The sequence below is a fragment of the Bos taurus genome, chromosome 13 (genome assembly GCF_002263795.3).
Source record: "Bos taurus isolate L1 Dominette 01449 registration number 42190680 breed Hereford chromosome 13, ARS-UCD2.0, whole genome shotgun sequence".
In the NCBI taxonomy this organism is placed as follows: domain Eukaryota; kingdom Metazoa; phylum Chordata; class Mammalia; order Artiodactyla; family Bovidae; genus Bos; species Bos taurus.
In genome coordinates this window covers 24039417-24060703 of record NC_037340.1, presented here as the reverse complement: position 1 = coordinate 24060703, position 21287 = coordinate 24039417, and the positions used below count along the sequence as shown (strand labels likewise).

At 39.7% G+C, this 21287-nt stretch overlaps 1 protein-coding gene across 8 annotated transcripts in view; it reads right to left on the bottom strand.

Annotated features, from left to right (window-relative positions):
* Window positions 1-3631: 3631 nt before the first annotated feature.
* ARMC3 (armadillo repeat containing 3) overlaps window positions 3632-21287 on the bottom strand; it is a 92357-nt gene continuing 74701 nt past the window's right edge. For 6 of the 8 annotated variants that reach the window (XM_005214196.4, XM_059892628.1, XM_025000632.2 and 3 more), the window contains 3 exons: window positions 11745-11945; window positions 9536-9698; window positions 3632-4862 (listed from right to left, as the gene is read on the bottom strand). In XM_005214196.4, coding sequence (XP_005214253.1) covers window positions 4653-4862; window positions 9536-9698; window positions 11745-11945 — 574 coding nt within the window. In that variant the 3' untranslated portion in view covers window positions 3632-4652. Of the gene's footprint in view, window positions 4863-9535; window positions 9699-11744; window positions 11946-18746; window positions 18933-18952; window positions 19661-21287 lie in introns of those variants that run through there. The other 2 variants (XR_003037692.2, XM_059892630.1) reach the window with 2 other exon arrangements.

The following is a 21287-nucleotide window of genomic DNA, read 5'->3' as shown; positions in this document are numbered from 1 at the left end:
TGGCCACCTCATGTGAAGAGTTGACTCATTGGAAAAAACTCTGATGCTGGGAGGGATTGGGGGCAGGAGGAGAAGGGGACGCCAGAGGATGAGATGGCTGGATGGCATCACCGACTCAATGGACATGAGTTTGAGTGAACTCCAGGAGTTGGTGATGGACAGGGAGGCCTGGTGTGCTGCGATTCATAAGGTCGCAAAGAGTCGGACACGACTGAGCAACTGAACTGACTGACTGACCATACTTTCTCACTAATGCTCTTTTCATGCTGCCAGAGAAAACAAAAAGTTGGCTCATGAGTCACTGAGTTGATCTATTGTCACTTTTCTTGAAATAACATAGTTATAAATAGAATTGACTTTATACATGTTCATAAAATTTTTTAAATTTTGTATCAAAATGTATCAATATCTCTATTTTATAGATGAGAAATTCCATAAAGCCTCACATACTGGAAGAAGTGATGTAGCTATTGGGAGACAATTCTCCCTGGATCTCCCTCTTTTCTGTCTTATGAAAAGAGGTTTCCTGACTGCCCTTTGCTCTAGACTCTGTCTTCAAGGATGCTAATGAACAAGCCTGGGAGGGTAGATGCTTCCTGCCCACATAAAAATTAGGTTCTCTGAACTCAGGGCTCCTCTTCTGGGACACACCCACTGCGCTTGCAGGCGTCCACCTGGGTCTGTCCATGGGACTGGGAGCAAGGTGCCTGATATGATACGCTGTCTCTGCTGCTTGCTGTGCGTGAAGAACAAAGCCCATTGTCTCTGACTTGGGCATCTCATGTTCATGCCAACAAAAATGGCGGCACTTAGTTTGCAACTGGGGTGAAACCTCAGACCCTTCACACATCAAAGAGAAAGAAATTTATTTACTTTTTTAGATAGGTCAAATTTATCCTCACCCTTATTTTTTTTCTCTTTTTTTTCCCCCTCATTGCACGGCATGTGGGATCTTCATTTTGGACTAGGGTTTGAACCCATACCCCCTGCAGTGGAAGCATGCTTTCTTACCCACTGGACTGCTATGGAAGTCCCTGTCCTCATCCTTATTGAAATATAAGGCAGCTGCTTTGGCATCCGTCAGATTACTATCAAGTAGATCCATCTTAGAACGCAGAGAAACCAAAGAAGACAAAATGCTCTTGTGAGCGTCTCTCTTTAACACTTATTCAAGGTGTCCAGTACTTAGTCGCTTGGTTGTGTCCGACTCTTTGTGACCCTATGGACTGTAGCCCGCCAGGCTCCTCTGTTCATGGGGATTCTCCAGGCAAGAATACTTGAGTGGGTTGCCATGACTCAGGGATCAAACCCAGGTCTCTGGCATTGCAGGCGGATTCTTTACCATCTGAGCCACTGGGGAAGCCCAGGGACTAGGTTAAATACAGTTCTCTCCATGTCCTTAGCCTCAAAGTGGTCATCATCTAAAGCAAGGCTTGACAAGCTGGCCTGTGAGCCAAGTCTGGCCCACATCTGTTTTATTAAATAAGATTTATTGTCTAGGTATGATCAACTGGCTGCTTCTGTGCTACAATAGTAGAGTTGAGTTGTAATAGAAACTGTATGGCTTACAAAGCCTAAAATATTTACTCTGTGACTCTTTAAGGAAAATATTTGCTAACCTCTGATCTAAAAGAAGAGATACATGAAGAATAAAGAATGCCCTCAAATCATGCTAAAGACAGAGGTGTGAACAGAACATTGTGAGAATAGAATACAAAGCTATAAGCACCCACATGTACTCACATAACCTCCCCATTCCTCCATGCACGCACACACACGTCATTTACATGCACGGTCTTACTTCATCCTTGCAGTAACTTTATTAGATTAGTAGCTCTATAAATTGGGAGCATCTCCTCTACAAACTAGGTTCAGATTTAAAGCTTTGCCAATTACTACCTGAATGAACTAGAGGTAATTTACTTCTCTGTGCCCCACTTGCCAAACATGAGTAATATCACCTATATATCAAAGGGTTCCTGGAAGGATTCAATGAAGGCTTAGAAGAGCCTCTGGTACATGGTAAACAACATGTAACTATTCATTATCACTTATCTCCATTTTCCAGATGAGTAAATTGAGAGACAGAGAAGTTGAGTAATTTTTTCAAAACCACGTAAGTAGAAAAAGGTATATGCAGAACTTATCCCCAACTCTCACTCACAAACCTGGGCTTTTTGCCACTATTATTATATTGCTTCTCAATAATAAAGGCTTATTAAATTTATAAGGAAAATCACCACAGTAACATTTCTTTACATTTTCCAACAATGCTATTTTTCAAATTGTAATTTTTGGTTTGTTGGCTTATCCTACATGTCCTTTGTACTGTGTGAGTTATACCAGGGCCTTATTGAATTTGCTATGTTAATATATTCATTCCTGACACTTCAATGGCTGTCCTTTGAAGTCAAGTCTACTTTTATTATTAAAATAATGATGTTTCTGGCTTTAAAAGTATAAGTCTAAGCAAAGCTTTTGCTAGTGATCTATCTAAAAATATTCAGGTAATTTTAGATTAAGAATAGTACTTTTAAATACTAAACTCAAGTAATTTGATACTATTGTATTGCTCTAAAAAATATTCCCCCAAAATATGCCCAATGGTGATATTCTCCATATAGTTTTCATATTGTCAGTTTATCTTATCCGTATTATTCAACTGGGTTAAAACAAAAAAGCAAACAAATCACCAGTAAGTGGTTTATAGCCTTTCTGGGAATGGTGCTAAAGGGAAATGTATTTCCTGAAACTCCTTACCTCTTATCTCCAGGTATCTTCAGATTACTGCCTTTGGCAGACAAATAGTATGAGGAAATCTTGCTGAGAAATATGTTACTATTTAAATAATTTTATGTCAATAAAAACCAATATCCATTTGATTTGACACATCATTTTGAGCTTCTAGAAAATATTTTCCATCATTGACAGTGCTGCTTCTTTGACAAGGAAATAATATATCTGAAACCTACTTACTAAAAGTGGAGGACAATTATTACCTAGAACCTAAGTGAGAGAGATAGTATACCAAAATCATCTCTAAGATGAAGAAAAGAATGTGTGTTTGGTCTGTACCAGACTAAAAGATGTCGTGTCTACCTGAACACCATCACAGTGGCTCAGCGTGGAACTTTTCCCTCATTCCATTTTGATGTTTGGCCATTGGCTTATGAAAACTCTTTCCAGAACTTACTTGCTGGGAGGTTGTTTTTCAAAGATGTTATTTTTTATATTACATTTGTCCTCTGTATGAAGCTCCCAAAGAAGAATTCCCCTGGTCTTTGTTCCTCTTGAGAAGCTGCTCTGTGTTTTTATCTAGTGGACCCTGTCATCAGTCATGTAACTGACAGCATTCCCCTCTACACTGGCTGCTAGGCAGTCAAATTTTCACTTGCCTCTAACAAGTATGCAGGATTTTCACAGAATGCGTTTTGAATTCTAAACTTAGTCTCAGCCCTGTCGAACTTTCTTTTCTATACTTAGGCCTGTTGCTCATTTGTTTTTTATCTTGTTACATCTTATATATCTTTGTAATCCATCAAGAGAGACTTGGAAATGCACTGATGGGTATGTATCCTATAATCTGTGCTCTGGTTCATGAAATTGGGTGATAAATATAATTACCACACCATTTGATGTAAGCAACTTTATTTTGAAATAAAGAATTACACATTCTTTGAAATTATACATTGGTTCACACAGAATAATCTTCACCTCAATTCCTAAAATCAAAGTTACTTTTAAAAGTCTTCTAGTAAAATGATTAGACGGGTTAGCTTTAGACTTAAAGGCATGGTAAGGAAAATGTTTATATCAGATCCATTTTATCTTGCCGTTTGGAATGTGTGCTTGCTCCCCATTTTGTGCTCAGTACTGACAAAACAATCTCTCCCCAAAGATTTACCCTATTCTTATATTACAAAACTTTTCATAAAAGAAGAATTTTTAAGTCACATAAATTTGAAATCATATTTTTGTAACCCAGCATTAAAATGTACAAAAAGCAAATCAGAATTTTTAACTGAAGGTATGTTTCCAAGTCAACATAGACAAGTACCGTGTATGAAACTAGGTTTTAGGAATATTTTCAGTTCAATGAAGTATACTAAACAGTGTTCTTAATGATAAATTTGGAAAAATATAAATTTCTAAAAAATTCCTTTTAGAAAGGAATTTGTGATACTAAAATAGATCTACAAATGTTCAAAATATTAATACTGTTACTTAATGGTAGTAGAGGAGGTGACTGGACATTAAAGACCACTGACTTTATTTAACCAGGTCTTCCTGGAGTGTCTTGAACATGAAGCATAGCAGTCACAGGGCACTCACTTTCGGGGAACAGCAACTGTGGGCTTTTTACACAGGATTTCCAAAGGGCAGAGATGCTCCTCAGGAAATGGGAGGGGTGGGGTGGGTTAATTTCAAGAATAAAAAGCTTTCCTTGAGCATAATATGATCTCACCAGACTGACTGCTTGCCAAAAGCCTGAAATCAGAAGCACAACTGAGTCCAATCCAAGTGACCTCATTTCTACACAGGGAGAGCATGTCTAAGATTTTTATTTAAAGAAATAAAATCCACTGGTGAACTCCATAGAAAGGTATATAATGCATTTCTTTTTTGAACCCCTTCTGTGTTCATTTGGAAGTTTAGAGAAATCTGTAATGATCTGCCTCGCGACTTCTTAACTTTATCAGGGACCCTGGATGGAACATGAGGTCTACTATGTAAACTTCCAGGGGAGGGAGTGCCCCCATCACTCCCTTTCGGGATTCGCTCATCAGCTTAACTTCATTCCAGGCTCTGCCGTACTCCCCGCGAACAAGAGAGCAGCCCACACCAATTTTATCAGCCAGAGCCTGTGGGAGAAAACACGAGATCAACCAAGAGTGAGGAGGGGAGGGGCGGAGAAAAAGGCTTGGTTGAAAGACCCACCTTGCTTGAAGGTGAGATATACACTCTTGCAAAGGAAAAAAAAAAAAGTGCTTAGAAAGGAGGCTGGGAAAATGTACAGGATTGTGACAGGAGTCGGTAAAATGTGTTAAGTTTCCTTGTTCCTCAGGATTCTGTGGACTCGAAATTTGTGTGTAGGTCCTGCTGGGAAGGGACCAGCATGCACACATTTTTTTCAGGCAGGTATGCTGCACAAGATTGATAATGTAATTGGAGAAAAGCTGTTCCACGGGCTTTCAGCACTACTGTGTCTATCAATCTTTCCATGCTCCTGGGCTGTTCTTTGGGTGTGAAATGCAGTGGGATTGAAGAGAGGGATCAGATTGGGGTGGGGTGGGAGGGACCTGTTTGTTCTGTGTGGTGTAGACTGGTGCAGCCAGACCAGCAGACCTGTGAGCAGCTGGTCCTTGGGCTGCCTGCTGCCCAGTCCTCAGGGGTTGCTATGTTCTTTGGAAGCTGTCTCTTCCTTCAATTTGTCCTGATTTTAAAAGCACTTTTTAAATAATCTGGAAAGTTCCTAGTCCCATCATAGGGGATAAGAGAGCTGGCTGGGTTTGAATTTCAGTTCAGTCACTGATTAGTGTCACCTTAAGGACATGACTCACTTCTTTATGCTTCTGTGTCTCCATCTGTGGGACGATAACAATGGTGTAGCCACCTTCCTTGCAGGTGGGTGTGAAGATCAACTGAACTCATGCTGTGAATGCTGGCACAGAGTACGGGCTCAGTAAACGTTCCTAGTACCAGAAGGCAACGCTTGCGTTGATTCAATCATCTCTGTATTTCTACATGCATGTCATTATTGATTGCTTACTATGTAAAGACTGCTACCAGGGAGTCTTGGGTGAACCCAGATGATGGAGGCATGGTTGTTATTTTTAGGACCTTACATTCCATCTAGTCTGATCAACAGTCAATGGTAGCATAACAGTATCTGGATGTTTGGTACTCCTGTGATATGTAATAAGAAATATATATTTGATCTTTGTCCGTCCTGGCAGAGGGCTCCTAAAACTCTTGGAATTTCCTAAGTGATGAGATCCATAAGGTGTCTTTTGTTTTGTGAGTGAGGTGACTTTTGGACCCTGCCTAAGGATGGGAGCTGGTTGCCAGGAGAATCAATTCTGTGAGTGAAGGGTTGAAACTTTCACTTCTGCCCCCTGACCTCTAGGGAGGGGAGAGGGGTTGGAGGTTGAATCAATAGCCAATGGCCAATGATTTAGTTAATCACACCTATGCTATATATCGTTCATTAAAAAGCCAAAACTCTTGGAGAGCTTCTGAGTTGATGAGCAGTGTCTTCAGAGAGCTTGGAAACCCAGAGCCCTTTTCGCACAGCCTGCCCTGTGTCTCTCCTACCTGCCTGTCCCTGAGTTATACTCTTTTATAATAAAGAGTCATACTCTTTGATAATAAACCACTGCTCTAGTAATAATAATAATATTTCTCTACTTTCTGTGAGCCACTCTAGCAAATTAATTGAACACGAGGAGGAGGTTACTGGAACCTTCAGTCTACAGCCTGGTCACTCAGATGCGCAGGTGACAACTTGGGCTTGTGACTGTCACCTGAAGTAGGCGGTGGTGAGGGGGAAGCAGTCTTTTAAAACTGAGCCCTTAACCTGTGGGGTCTGACCCCATCTCCGGGTAAAGAGTATCTAAATTGAGTTGAATTGTAGGACACCCAGCTGGCAGCAAATAATTGTTTGGATGTGTGGAACAAGCCTCTGATCCCCTTGAAATTGGTCCTAGAATCATTTTACACTCACAGTAGGGGGTAGACACACACACACACACACACACAGACACAAATATAATCATCTTTTCCAAAATAGTATTTAGTGATCTCTTATTCCATATCAAGGCACTTTAAATCATCAAAATACCCCTGTGGAATACTATCGTATTCCCCATTTTTCAAAGAGTAAGACTGAGGTCAGACAATTTTCCCAAGGTCACCATAAGGGTTGACCTAACATGAAAGCCATGGAATCTATCTCCAGAGTCTGAGTTCTTGTAGGACCTTAGTTCTCCAACCAGGGATCGAACCTGGGGCCCCAGCAGTGAGTGAACCAAGTCCTAACCACTGAACTGCCAGGGAATTCCCAGTCTGAGTTCTTAACCTCAGCTGAGTTGAACCTGGAAGTTTCTGTTTACTTCACAAAATGGGAAAAAAGGTCATTTGCTCATAGGAAGAGGTGAAGATGGAAAGGCTTAGGAAGGAGGGCTGATGTGGGGACATGACTGCTGAGGAAAATAAGAAAAGTCCTTGGCTAGGAGCTGGAAGAGGTGGCCAGGCAGCACGTGAACCACCATCTTGGATCCCGAATTGGCAGTGGCACACCCCACGGTCACGTTCTGCAGCCTGAGTGTCAACGTGGAAAGGGCAGGCAGTTGGATCGGCCCAGGGTAGGCAGGCAAGGCAGAGGAGTGGAAGGATTGGGGGGGGGGGGGTGGTGGCAGGAAGATGAAGGAAATCAGGGAGCAGGTTATAAGGTCTGTGGGCAATTTATCTAGGCTGCCATGGGGGAAAGGAGCTGGAAGAAAATGGGGGAGATGAACAGTATGTGTAGGAGGTGTGAACGATTTAGGAGGAATAGAAGGATGAGACATTTTACCAGTGAAAAAAGTAAGAACCTTGAGTTCTGGGTCAAGACCCTAACATTTAAGACAAGAGTGGAGGAAAAGAAGTCTCCAAAGGAGACTGAGATGAAACAACGAGAGGACAGAAGTGACTGAGGAAAGTGGTGCTGAAGAAAGGGAAGGATCAATGACAAATTCTCTGACATATCAAACAAGAGAGACACTAGATCATTATGATCCTTGTCGGGAGGGAGCAACGGCCAGACTGCAGAGAGCTGAGGATAAAAGTGAGATCAAGGAGTTGAGATCACTCAGAATTTTTGACCAGGAATGAGAATTATCTTCAGACAGAAGCAGTGTAGTAGGTTTTGGCTCAGACAGGCATGGGTTCAAATTCCAGCTGTATCTCTGGGTAAATTCCTTGTCTAAGTATCAATTTTCTTGTCGTTAAAACAGAGGTAGTAGTTCCAGCCTTTGGCCTATTTGAGACTGTTCATAATTATGTTTATCAAATGCCTGGTACATAAGCTCACGTTGACGACTGTCGTGTAATGGGGCTGTATACAGGAGTGGTTGTAGAGATCATGAGAAAAGATTTACGTTTTCTCTTTAGATAGAATGGACTTAAGTTTAGATTTTAAAGGAGAAACAGCTGGCAAAGTGAAAGAGATTTAATATGAGAGAGAACAACTGATAGAGCAAGAAATCCCAGGAAATAGGAAAGACTGGCATTTGGGCTACAAATAGGATTAGCTTGAAACTGGAGGCAAAATGCAATGAAGTTTGTAGGTATTCAGGAGAAGGCTGGAATTTTATACATTTAAATCTATGGTTCAGAAACCATTTTCTCAGCCCCTATTATATTTCAGACACTGAATACAATGAAGGGAAAAAACGATCACCCCCTCCTTTTGCCTCTTCTGGCTCTAGTGTCCTCATCTCCATGAACGATGCCATCATTTCCAGTTGCCCTGACCAGAGTCTGGAAATCATTTTCTTCTCATGCACTCTCTCGTACAACTGTTAGGCAGTCAGCAGCTTCTTTCAGTTTTACCTCCTGTGTCTCCCTCTAAACTCACTGCTCGTTTGTAGCCTCCTCCATGGCTTTTGTATCTGTCACCCAGACTTCTTGCTCCAGGGACCTTCCAGCTGGTCTTCCTGTCTCCAGTCTTAGCCACATTCTAGTTCATTCCCTGTTCTGTAGCCTCAGTGGTCTTTCAAAATCACATTACCATGCTCCCCTTAACTTTCAGTGGCCACTCACAGATTTTAGAACCAAGTGCAAACTCACATGGTGCTTTACTGTCTGGCCCTTTAGCCCATCCTTCCCTGTTCTTCTGGATCTAGACCTATTCTCCATCCCTCACGTGGATCACTGACTCTCATACCTGTTATTTTGAATAAAATGTTTAGAACATCCGTGTCTTTCCTTCTTTCCTGCTGGAGTCCTATGCAGCCTTTAATGCTGAGGCCACATATCATTTCCTCCCCTGAAACTTTCCCTGAAGTCACCTGAGAACCCACAAGTCTGGCTTCAGACCCTCTTGAGTGCAGGGATTGTCACTTTATTATCCCTATATTCCCGACCTTGGAAGAGGCCCTGGTCTAGAGTTCAGTTCAGTTCAGTTGCTGGGTCATGTACAACTCTTTGTGACCTCACGGACTGCAGAACGCCAGGCTTCCCTGTCCATCACCAACTCCCGGACCTTGCTCAAACTCATGTCCATTGAGTTGGTGATGCCATCCAACCATCTCATCCTCTGTCGTCCCTCGGTCTAGAGTAGGTGTGTCACAAATATAGAATGAATATGCTTCTAACAGTCTGGTGAACTTACATGTGTGTATGTATATACACATACATATATATGCCAAATATAGGTACATCTAAATGATAGTATTAGTATTACATAGTTAATTGTTAGCAACTGGCTCACTCCACAACAATGAACACAAAACATTTTTACCTTATTGGAAATGAGGCAAAACATCTTAAATACCTTGAAAAGCAAAGCTCGATGGTAGAAGATTCCTTTTTTGATCAGTCCAATTGGTACAACATTGGATTTAAGTTGAAATTTTAGTTCACTTATATGAAGCTCCCAGCTGAAATCCTGTAGTTTTTCTTTTGGAATCTTACCACCCATTTTTTCAGCCACATACCTGCATCAATTGCAGTGAGATTGAATCAGTCAAGTTTAATATTTCACTGTCTTCTGTGTAATTATATTTGTAAAACATGTTTTCCTTCTGATTTTTGTTTTACTTTATGTATTTACTATAAGTTAAGATTATGCTTGGGCTTCCCTGACAGCTCAGTGGTAAAGAATCTGCCTATAATGCAGGAGACACAGGAGATGTGGGTTCGATCCCTGGGTCAGGAAGATCCCCTCACGGAGGGCATGGAAACCCACTCCAGTATCCTTGCCTGGAGAATCACATGGACAGAGGAGCCTGGTGGGCTACAGTCCATAGGGTTGCAAAGAGGCAGACACGACTGAAGCGACCGAGTGTGCATGCATGAATACTCACACACACACACACACACAGTATTATGCTTACTCTCTTCAAACTGTCATATATAAGCTGAAATTCTAACAGTTTCATTCAGCAGGAAAAAAGAAATGAATGCTAATTTTCCTAATGTTTATAGCAAGATACAGATCAATATCACATTACATTTGTATCAATGCAGGTTTTGAATGTTATCTTACTCTTGGCAAGTATTTTCAAATGTTTGAATCTGAATTGTCCTGACATATGGTCCTTCTTTTAAGGAATTTAACCTCATCCAAACACATAGGACCACTGCATACCGTTAGGTTCACGATTATTTTCAAGTTTTATCCTCTTCTTCTTTTAGATTTTATTATTATTATTTTTTAATTTAGAGAAAGATATATGGCATTTACATAACACTGAAGTTAGAGGAGGGAGGAAGAGGCACAAAGGAAAAAGTAAGAAACAATTACATGAGGAGGTGAGTTGGGCGTGTTGTACTTTGCCTGAGAGTTTCTCCTAAAAGTAGGCTCTCACTGAGGATGTCACTCAGCACACCAGTAAAAATCCTCTGTCAACTGCGGCTACTTACATCATGGAGTAAAAGCAGAATTGCACATCGTTAAGAAAGAATTTCCTCTTGCTGTTTATGGAACCAACAAAGAAGAGCAGTGGTGAAAACCAAGAGAAAGGATTGGGCAGAACGCTGACCTGCGTTGTCAGCCAGCCAGGTATTCCACTAGGAGCCAAATGCATGGGAAAACATCTCTGTATCACTCTCCTGGTGTGGGCTCAGATTAAAAAAAAAAAATGGGGGATTGATGAAAATGATTTCTGATAGGAACAAAGCATGAGGAAATTTGACAAATGTTGAAATGAGCTAAGTCAGAATCTGCTTGAGTCATCACTTCTCAAGGACACCAGGAAAACTTCAGTAGCCAAAAAAACATTCCCTTCCAGAGCCAGCTGACAAGGAGTCAGTGATCTGGCGGCTGTGTTTCTTGCAGTTGTCACATCCAGGTTTGGTGCCTGCAACTCACTTCTATTTGGAGAAGGTACAAGCTCTTACAGAGACTGCAGCTGTTGCACAAGCCAGGAGCTCACGACTGGCTGGTGTCAGTCAAGAAAGTGAGCCTCCATTTCCAGTAAGTCTTAATCCCTGTCAGCTATAAGGTCAAGTTCTCAGTCTTCTCTTGGTGGGATCAGAGTTAACGCTCTCATTTAGGAGGCAACCTCACTGGATTATACAGAGCGCCGAACCATCTCTTAGAATACCCACAATGCCACTTTAGAGCAATGTGAGACACAAAATATCGGACATATAGCATAAAAATAGCGGGTGATCATTTGTATTAGGAACCAACTTGTGAGTTTACAAATAATACACAATAGGATTCCTTCATTTATAACTTCTTTGGAATCACCCTGAAAGATGCTTTTCGTGGTTTAGCAGGAGAAAATGACAGAGACATTTTTCTTTAAGTAATTTCTAGCTCCTAAGTTGTGATTTTTGGCAGAAATATTATCCAAAATAGAAATGGAGGCTTTCTTTCCAAATCTTTGTGTTTCTGCTTCAGAGTCAGAGTGCTGTTACAGTTCGATTTTATTATGGTGTAGTTGTCTGAAAACTGACTAGAACAATGCAAATCACTAACATCAAAAATGATTTTTCAGAAACTGAAAACGCGTGTGTATACACAGACAGCTTACTTTGCAAGAACCTCAATCTGCTCCTTTATATTGGTGATGGGAAGTATGGATTTGGTCACTTCATACACATAAACACAGAAGTCAGGATCAGAGGGAGGGAACCATTCTTTCTCAAGGCTTCCTTCTCCAGTCAATTTGGGTGCTGCTGCAACCTCTTCCTCCTCCTTCACTTTTTCCTCTTCTTTTTTCCCTCTGCCTTTCCTTAGAGAATAAACAACAGCAAGCAAAATAACAGAGTGAATAAGCACTAACTGTGCTCTGAGTTAATCTGAAGAGCATCATGGGAATATAGTATTTGCTATATACCTCAATAACCATACCCTACATATTTTTCAAAGTTTCCATGACAAGGAGTTTTACAGTCTCTATATTTGTGGGAGAAATTATTTTTCAAGAGAATACCACATGATTGATACATGTTATGAAAATCATATATTGCTTTTATGCACCATTTCTTATCAAAATATTTGGTACACTGTAGGTATGCAATAAATATTTATTGAATTGGGGAAAAAATAGGTTGCCTCCTCAGGGAGTCTAAGCCAGTCTTTTATCATCTCTTGCTTCAGCTGAGACCTTCTGCAAGAAGAATTTGGATCCCAATTTTTAGAACAATTACCGAACACATGGGGGCTTCCCAGGTAGCACTAGTGGTAAAGAACCTGTCTAAGAACCTGCCTGTCAATGCAGGGGACGTAAGAGATGCAGGTTTGATCCCTGGGTCAGGAAGATCCCCTGGAGGAGGGCATGGCAACCCACTCCAGTATTCTTGCCTGGGGGATCCCATGGACAGAGGAGCCTGGAGGGCTATAGTCCATAGGGTCACAAAGAGTTAGACATGACTGAAGCGACTTAGCATGCACACATATCCAAAACATGGTAACAGGCAAAAAAAACAAAATAAGGAATGCAAGGAATTTTCATGTAATGCAGGGACAAAGACCTCATGCAAAGTTTATCTAGGGCAATGTACTTAGTTCTGTACTTAGGGAAAATAGAATGTACCTAGTAAACAGTAAGGATACTGTTTACTCTCAGTGAAAAGTTCCAGACTTAGAGAAGTTACTAGTTAACATACAAATTTTTGTTTAGTATGGATGCAAATTATTTCCATTCAATGGAAAAGATACTCCCAAAGGTTACAATTTATTGTCCTGTAAGACATTAGTCATCCTACAAGTTTTTAAAATGTAGCTCAGCAATCTTTTTCTAATATTCTTTAGTTAAATTGGATACAAATATATATATATTCTCAAGTGATCTTTTTCCAGTATTAACATCTTACTAATTCTCTCATTATTAATGAGTTGAACAAACAATGACTGGACTTCTCATTCCAGGTAACAGGGAGTAAGTACACTTCACCCTGTCTCTCATACTGAATACAGTCCTAAAACCTGGACAGGGTACATGCAATCGCTATTTGAAAACTGAAAAATAATTCATAGCAGAAAGATCAGAAAAGACCAACATGTGAATGACTACTGAACTGATGGCGAGCTTATCTTTTAATTTTCCTCCACTATTCTCCAACCTGAAGTAAACATCGCCCCATGTCTGGAAGTGGGCATCAGCGCATAGAGAGAGCTCAAGGAGAAGTCTACTTGAGAAACAGGAAAGAGAGAGAATGGAGGAAAGCCCTGATTTTGATTCTTTTTTCTTATTTTTATCCATTCTCTTATGCCCCAGCCGCTAAGGAATCTTGTGATGGTGGTGGCAGTGGTGACATTAAGGTCCCTAAGAATCTAAAACTGCCTTATTCATGCTCAGCCCTCCTGCTGTTTGGCTGTGGATATGCGTGCTGTCATGGCAAGAGTGTTGCAGCACAGGGTAAATAATGGTTTTGGCTTAAGGACCAAAAGGGAAACTCCAAGGAACCAGAACAGACAAGTGAGGTCATGGAGATGGAGGAGCTCAGGAAAGCAGCCCTATAAAAGTGTTTTATGAATTCCTAGGCTTATTCAAAGCTGTGTGTGCACAGTTCTGACCCTAAACAGCACATACATAGATTTTGAAGATGGAACTATGGTATAGACCACCGCCCAAGTCCCAAATGGATCTTAGTTGGCACACATGCAGGGCTGATCCAAATAGCACTGCAAAGCCTTTGAGAATGGGATAAACAGTAGATTGGCAACTGGTTGGAATTTGAAGACTGAAAGCAACTGGGGCAATTGACTGCTAAAACACACACACAAAAGAAACATTCTTCTTAGAATGTGTCTAAGACCCATAAATAAGAACTGTAGGACTTATAACATATTACAATCTAATTACTCAACATATGAAGAGCCAGGAAAATCTCACCTCATATGGGGAAAGGCCATCAATACACATCAATGCTGAGATGATACAGATGTAAAATGTTCCAACAAGTAAAACACTCTTGAAATGAACAGGGAGTCAGAAAGTCTTAGAAAAAGAAGATATAAAAATAGAATTTGGAGCTGAAAAATGCAATAACCAAAACCTAAAAATCACAACTCTCTGAATAGGTTTCATAGCAAAATGGAGATAACAAAGAAAATAATCTATGAATTTGAAGATATGTCAATAAAAATTATGTGATATGGATAACACAGAGGACAAAAGATTGAAAAAGTAATTGACAAAGTCTCAAGGACTTGTGGTGCAATAAAAAGAGCTAATATTGGTATCATAGAGTCAGAAGAAGCGGGAAAAGAAGGCAGTACAGGAAAAAAAATTGAATAAATTAGAGCTGAAATGGTTTCCTCAATTTGGTTAAAGACATAAATCTACATAGTCAAGAATTTCAGGGAATGTTCGAGGGGGAGACAGCTTCGGCGAGGATCAGGATACAATAGCTTCAATTAGATATTAATTAGAGATGTAAAGAGTAATAGAATGAGGATAGCTCAGTAGGAAAATTCAGTGGAGAAAAGAGGCTGAGTAGCTTGGTTTACACGGGAGACCAATAAAACTTCAAGACAAGAAGTTTGCACCACTTACGTAGGCCGCAGGCATCCTTCCGTTCTCCCAAAGGAGAGGAGACACTGAGGCCTCCCCGGTCAGATCTTAGAAGCCCAGGCAAAGTTAGTAAGCATGGTGGGCTCCGCGCTCCAGATGGAGACTCAGCCAGAGTTTGAGAGAGCGAGCGACATGGGGAGACCAGTCTTTCGAGGAACTGATCCCAATTCTTTATTTTCCAGAGTCTGTTTTTATATACTGAGGTGGTATACAAAAGTCACGTGGGGACAGCAGTCCTAACTTTTATTAAAGTCAGGTGCTTCATACAAATGTATACAGAGGTCTTAGGGGTGTTACATCATCTTCTGGCCAGGGGGGCCTGCTGACAATTTATGACCCTCTCCTTGTGACAGTGGTCAGTCAACCAGAACACTTTTTTCTCCAAGGGTGATTATTCTTAAAACAGATGCCACCCAAATAAAGTTACATTCCTATAGGGTAAGGGTGTAGTGGGTTTTAGTTAAGGAAAGAATTTACTTAGCCTAAGGTCTAATGTGATTTATATCAAAGGTTAATACTTATTTCTTCTATATATTCATTAATGTGTGTAAGGGCAGGGGATGTGGAGTCTTAGCAACAAACATTGGCTCAACAAATGAAAAACCCTTCACCAATACAATTTCTAATCAGCCCACTATACTTATACTAATGGTTTTCTAATTTTTCTAAGGAACCTGTTTTTAGAAGGTTTAAAGCATCTTGTGCCTCTCACGGTTGGGAGGCTGTGAGCAATCACATGTGGCCGGACAAGCCTGTCAGGCAGGCTAGAGAACCTTCAGAGGAGTTTGTAGGTTGAAACACTCCTATCACGCCCAGGAATTATTATTAACTGGAGCTCTAAGTTAACTCCTTCTCTGAAAGAGGTGGTGGGGGACAGCCCCCCGTAAAGTCAGAGGTGTAGGTGAGAGCACAAAGTAGTAAAGTAGGCAGGCTCTGGTTATGGGGGTAGATGCTCGAGGATTTCCAGGGGGACTCCTGAGGCTCGATCCCGCCTTTGCATATGTCGAGCCTCCTTCCTCATGACCTTTGCCATGGGCCTCCGGAGTGCCTCACGCTGGCCCCCAACAGTACACCCAAAGAAATACACTTCAGACACATTGAAATCAAACTACTGAAAACTAAAGACAAAGCGGATGATATGATTGCCCATGTAGGGAATCCCAAAGAATCTCCTGAAAAAACTCCAAGAACTAAGAATGAGTTCATCAAAATCTGAAGATATAAGAACAACACACAAATCCATTATGTTTCTACATAGTGAAAATGAACATATGGAAACCAAAATTTAAAAAAAAAAAAATTGGAGCACTCACAATTATGCCAAGAAAATGAAACCCTTAGGTATAAACTTCTCAAAACACGTACAGGATTTGTGTGCTGAATATTAAAAAGTGTTGTCAAAAGCAATCAAAGAAGATCTAAATACATGATGAGATGTCCTGTGTCCATAGATTTAAAGATTCAACATAGTAAGATATAATTCTCCTCAAATGATCTCAAGGTTTAATGGAATTCCTGTTAAAATCCAAGCAAAGTTTTTTGTAGAATAGAAAATCTTTTCTAAGATGTATATGGAAAGGCATAGGCCCTAGAATAGCTAAATCAAATGTGATGAAAAATAATGTGGGAACAATCAAAAGTGATTGATAAAAAGTCTTACATATAGTTACAGTAATCCAGATAGAATAATACTAGTCGAGGGACAGACATGCAGATTAACATAATGGAAGCCCCAACCCACCACAGGTACACTCAACTATTTTGACAAAGTGAAAGTGAAAGCCACTCAGTTGTGTCCAACTCTTTGCAACCCCATGGACTATATAGTCCATGGAATTCTCCAGGCCAGAATACTGGAGTGAGTAGCTGTTCCCTTCTGCAGGGGATCTTCCCAACCCAGAGATGGAACCCAGGTCTCCCACATTGCAGGCGGATTCTTTACCAACTGAGCCACAATAGAAGCCCAAACATGTAAATTTCTTTTCTTATCATGTCCTTGTCTGGTATCGGCATTTGAATAATGTTGGTATCATGAGCTGGGAAACATTCTATTTTCTGGGAAAGAGTGTGTAGAGTTGGTGTTAATTCTTTGAATTTTTGGCAGAATTCACTAATGAAACCATCTGGGTCAGGAAATTTCTCTTTTGGGTTTTATGAAATCAACTTTTTAAATAATTACATTATTATTTTTAGCATCTATTTCATCTTTAGTAAGTTGTGATAATTTGTAGTTTTTGATGAACTGGTCCATTTCATCTAAGTTGCTGATTACAATGCTTAGTAGGATTGACATAGTTATTGACATTTTAAAAAAGCCAGCCTTGATTTCATTGACTTTCTCTGCTGTTTCTCTGTTTTAAATTTTGTTGATTTTTGTTATTATTTTCTTCCTTCTAATTGTATTGAGTTTATTTTTCTAGATTCTTGAAGTGAGAACTTAGATTATTGATTTACAACCTAATACATTTTAGTGAAATAAATTTCCCTATCAGCATTGCTTTGGCTGTGTTTTCGTTCAATTCTTTGTATTTTTAAATCCTTTTGAGACTTCCTTTTGTCCCAGAGATTATTTAGAAGTATATCATTCAGTTTCCACATGTTTAAAGATTTTCTTCTTGTCTTTCTGTCATTAATTTCTAGTTTGATTCTATTATGATCAGAGAGCATATTCTGTATGATTTAAACTACTTTAAAAATTTTTTGCTGTGCTTTGTTTTATGACCCAGAGTATTATAAATGTTACAAATGCAGCTGAAAAAATGTGCTGGTGATGAAATGTTCAATGCTGCTGCTAAGCGGCTGCTGCTGCTGTTGCTCCTAAGTCGCTTCAGTCGTGTCTGACTCAGTACAACCCCATAGATGGCAGCCCATGAGGCTCCCCCGTCCCTGGGATTCTCCAGGCAAGAACACTGGAGTGGGTTGCCATTTTCTTCTCCATGCTGCTACTGCTAAGTCACTTCAGTAGTGTCCGACTCTGTGCGACCCCAGAGACAGCAGCGCACCAGGCTCTCCCGTCCCTGGGATTCTCCAGGCAAGAACACTGGAGTGGGTTGCCATTTCCTTCTCCAATGCATGAAAGGGAAAAGTGAAAGTGAAGTTGCTCAGTCATGTCTGACTCTTAGCGACCCCATGGATTGCAGCCTACCAGGCTCCTCCATCCATGGGATTTTCCAGGCAAGAGTACTGGAGTGGGGTGCCATTGCCTTCTCCGTCCTTCTCCATAATATGTCAATTAAATCTTACTTATTTTGCTGTTGTTCAAATCCTTTATTTCCTTGGTGATTTTAGGTCAAGTAGTTCTATCAGTTGCTCAGAAGGGCATGTTGCAGTCCTCAACTACAATTCTGGATTTATCTATTTCTCCTTTCTGCTCTATCAGTTTTTGCCTCGTGTATTTTGAGGCTCTGTTGTTTGGTGCATATATATTAGATTATTATGTCTCCTTCATGATTAATTTTATTATTCATAATGTCCCTCTTTCTCTCTAGAATTTTTCTTTACTCTGCAGTCTACTTTTATATTTGAAAAGCCATTTCTGCTTCTTAAAAAATGAATGTTTACATGGTATCTCCTTCCATCCTTTCACTTTCAACCCATCTAGATGGATAAATTTGAAGTGAGTTTTTTAAAACAGCATGTAGTTGAATCATAACTTTTAAATACACTCTGCCAATATCTGCCTTTTGATTTGTTCTTTTCCTTTTCCTTTTCTTGCCTTCCTGTGGGTTACTTGGACATTTTAAAATTATCCATCCTGATTTATTTATACTGTTTGTGAGTGTAGCTCTTTGTATTGGTTTGTTGTTGTTATGGTAAGTACTATAATAGACATATTATATATTACTTATCACAGTCTGCTGGTATCCACATTTTATCACTTTGAGGGAAATATGGAAATGTCACATCCATGGAGGTCTCTTTACTTTATCCACTTTTGAGTATAATTTTCTTGAGTATCAGATATTAAAATTTTTGTTTCAATTATCAAATATAATGTATAAAAATAAAACTCACGAGGAAATAGTCTATTGTATATATCCATATTTCAGTTCCTTCTTTCTTCCTAATCCTTCCAGATTCTTTCAGCATTTTCTTCCTTTGGTAGAACTTCCCTTAGCTAGCCAATCTGTAAGGGTAGGCCAGCTAGCAATAAATTGTTTTCCTTCATCTGGAAATGTCTTTATTTCTCCCTCTTTATTGCTGAAGGATAGAGAACACATGGTTGGTTCCTTTAGTGCTTGAAAAATGTACTGTTTCCTTCTGAGAGAAATCTGTGCATGCTGTTCAGTCGCTCAGTTGTGTCTGAACTATAGTTGCAAGTCCTATAGCCTGCCAGGCTCCTCTGTCCATGGGGTTATCCCAGCAGGGAATACTGGATTCAGTTGCCATTTCCTCCTCCAGGGGATCTTCCCAACCCAGGGATAGAACCCACATCTCCTGCAGCTCCTGCTTGGCAGGCAGATTCTTTACCACTGAGCCACCTGGAAAGCCCATCATTCAAATAGGTGTTCCCTATAGGTAACCGGAATTTGCACCTTTATGAAGTCTGGATTCCATGACTCAGGTAGGCTTTCTTGGGTGGAGCTATGTCATATGAGAAAATCACATCCTACGTTACGCTAGCAGAGAGGGAGGAAGGACTAAGAAGCCTGTGTGTGTGACTTCGTTTAGCCTTTGATTATATGTACCGTTTTCCTGATGATCTTGCATTGTATCTTTTGCTATAATAAATTTTAGCCATGATTATATATTTGAAAGTCCCCAAATGGAACTAGGCTAGTGTAGACAGGTAGATCTCCTAAATTATGTATTCATAAATGTGGAGTATTCTGTTCCACTAGCAGTAAATTAGGGGTGGGAATTACCTTTAAGTATTACTTGAAGCATGGGGTCCAAGGGAGATCAACTCAAGACCATTTGAGTTTTCTCTTTAATTTGGAGGGGAAAAAATACAAAAATAATTCAATTAGCTGCTACTGGAGAATTACACAAAACTCTAATCTTAACAAATACTAAAAATGTTTTATATTTTCTAATTCAATACCTTGATGATTAGTGATATTAAGCATCTTTTCACATGCCTACTGGCCAACTGCATTTCCTTTTTGGAAAAAAATGTCTATTCAAATCCTCTGCTCTCTTAAAGTCAAACCGTTTTACTTATTTGTTTTTGTTACTGAGTTTTATGAATTCTTTTTATATTTTGTATATTAACCTTTTACTGGATATACAATTTGCATATGTTTTCTTCCGATTAGTAGGTTACCTTTTCATTTTGTTGATGGTTTCTTTTGCTATCCAGAAACTTTTTAGTTTGGTGTAGTCCCAGTTGTTTATTTTTGCTTTTTTTGCTTTTTAAGTTAGATCCAAAAATTTATTGCCAAGGCTGAAGTAAATAGCTTATCATCTAAGTCTTTTTCTAGGTGTTTTATGGCATTAGGTCTTACATCCCGAGTTAATTTCTGTTTATGGTATAAGATAGTCGTCTAGTTTCATTCTTATGCACGTGGCTGTCCAGTTTTCTGAGGGAAATTATTTTAGAACAAAAATGTTTTAGGACGTCACTGTGATGGGAATCAAAATGATTTAAGTACCAGAAATGTTAAAGTTTATATGCTGTAAAGATCTAAAAGTTGCCAAAGATGAACAGACTGGAAGGATATGCATTTCATATCCTTCTATTTGGAGACAGAAAAACATGTTTCTAAGTGTGTATAATAAACTCATGTGCAATCAAATTAAATATTTATGAAAACCAGTCTGAATAAAAAATATAGTATAGATAGAACTTATAATTCCTTTCATGAATAGGTATAGTAAATATTTATTGTAAGGAGAATGATCTTTACAAGGAAAAGCTTTGGAGGGCATTAGACATGTTGGTTTCAGTGAAACCTAGGTAAGTATCAAGAGGGTGTCTGAATAAACAAGAAATAAATTAATCACCTCTCCTAGGAGTGTTGCGCTATAAAACAGAGTGCAATTAAAACCTCTGAAAACAGAAATAAGATGGTGGCTGGTCACCGAATGAGAGTCTCTTGCTCAATGATTTTAATTTATATGATAATAATATTCATCAGGAAAAGGAAATCCAGATTTTCACTTTCCTTGTCTGGCACCTCACACACAGTTGTCTCTCATCTCTTCTTCCCTCTCCCTTTCAAAAATTCAGCCAGTTTTTGAGTCTATGTGTTTCATGATTCTTCACCAGTATTGCTCAGTCTCTTTTTGTCAATGTGATAATATTCTCTGTGACATTTTCAGATGAGTAGAGTTAAAATATTTTACTCTATATCTAGGGGTCCAAAGTTTTAACAGTCACAAGATGAGAAACAAAAAAGATAAACAACAAAATAAATCATGAAAGATAAACAGTAAGATTATAACCAGTCTATCCCCTTGTGGACCAAGGGCTAAGAAGGGGTAAAGAGCCTGAACACACACTGATCACTTAAATAAGCCAGGTGGATTCTTCCCCAGGACCGCAGTTGGGGAGACCATAGGGAGACACCTGCCTCAGAGCCAGTCAATGTCCTGCCAAGCATGTGATGTTAA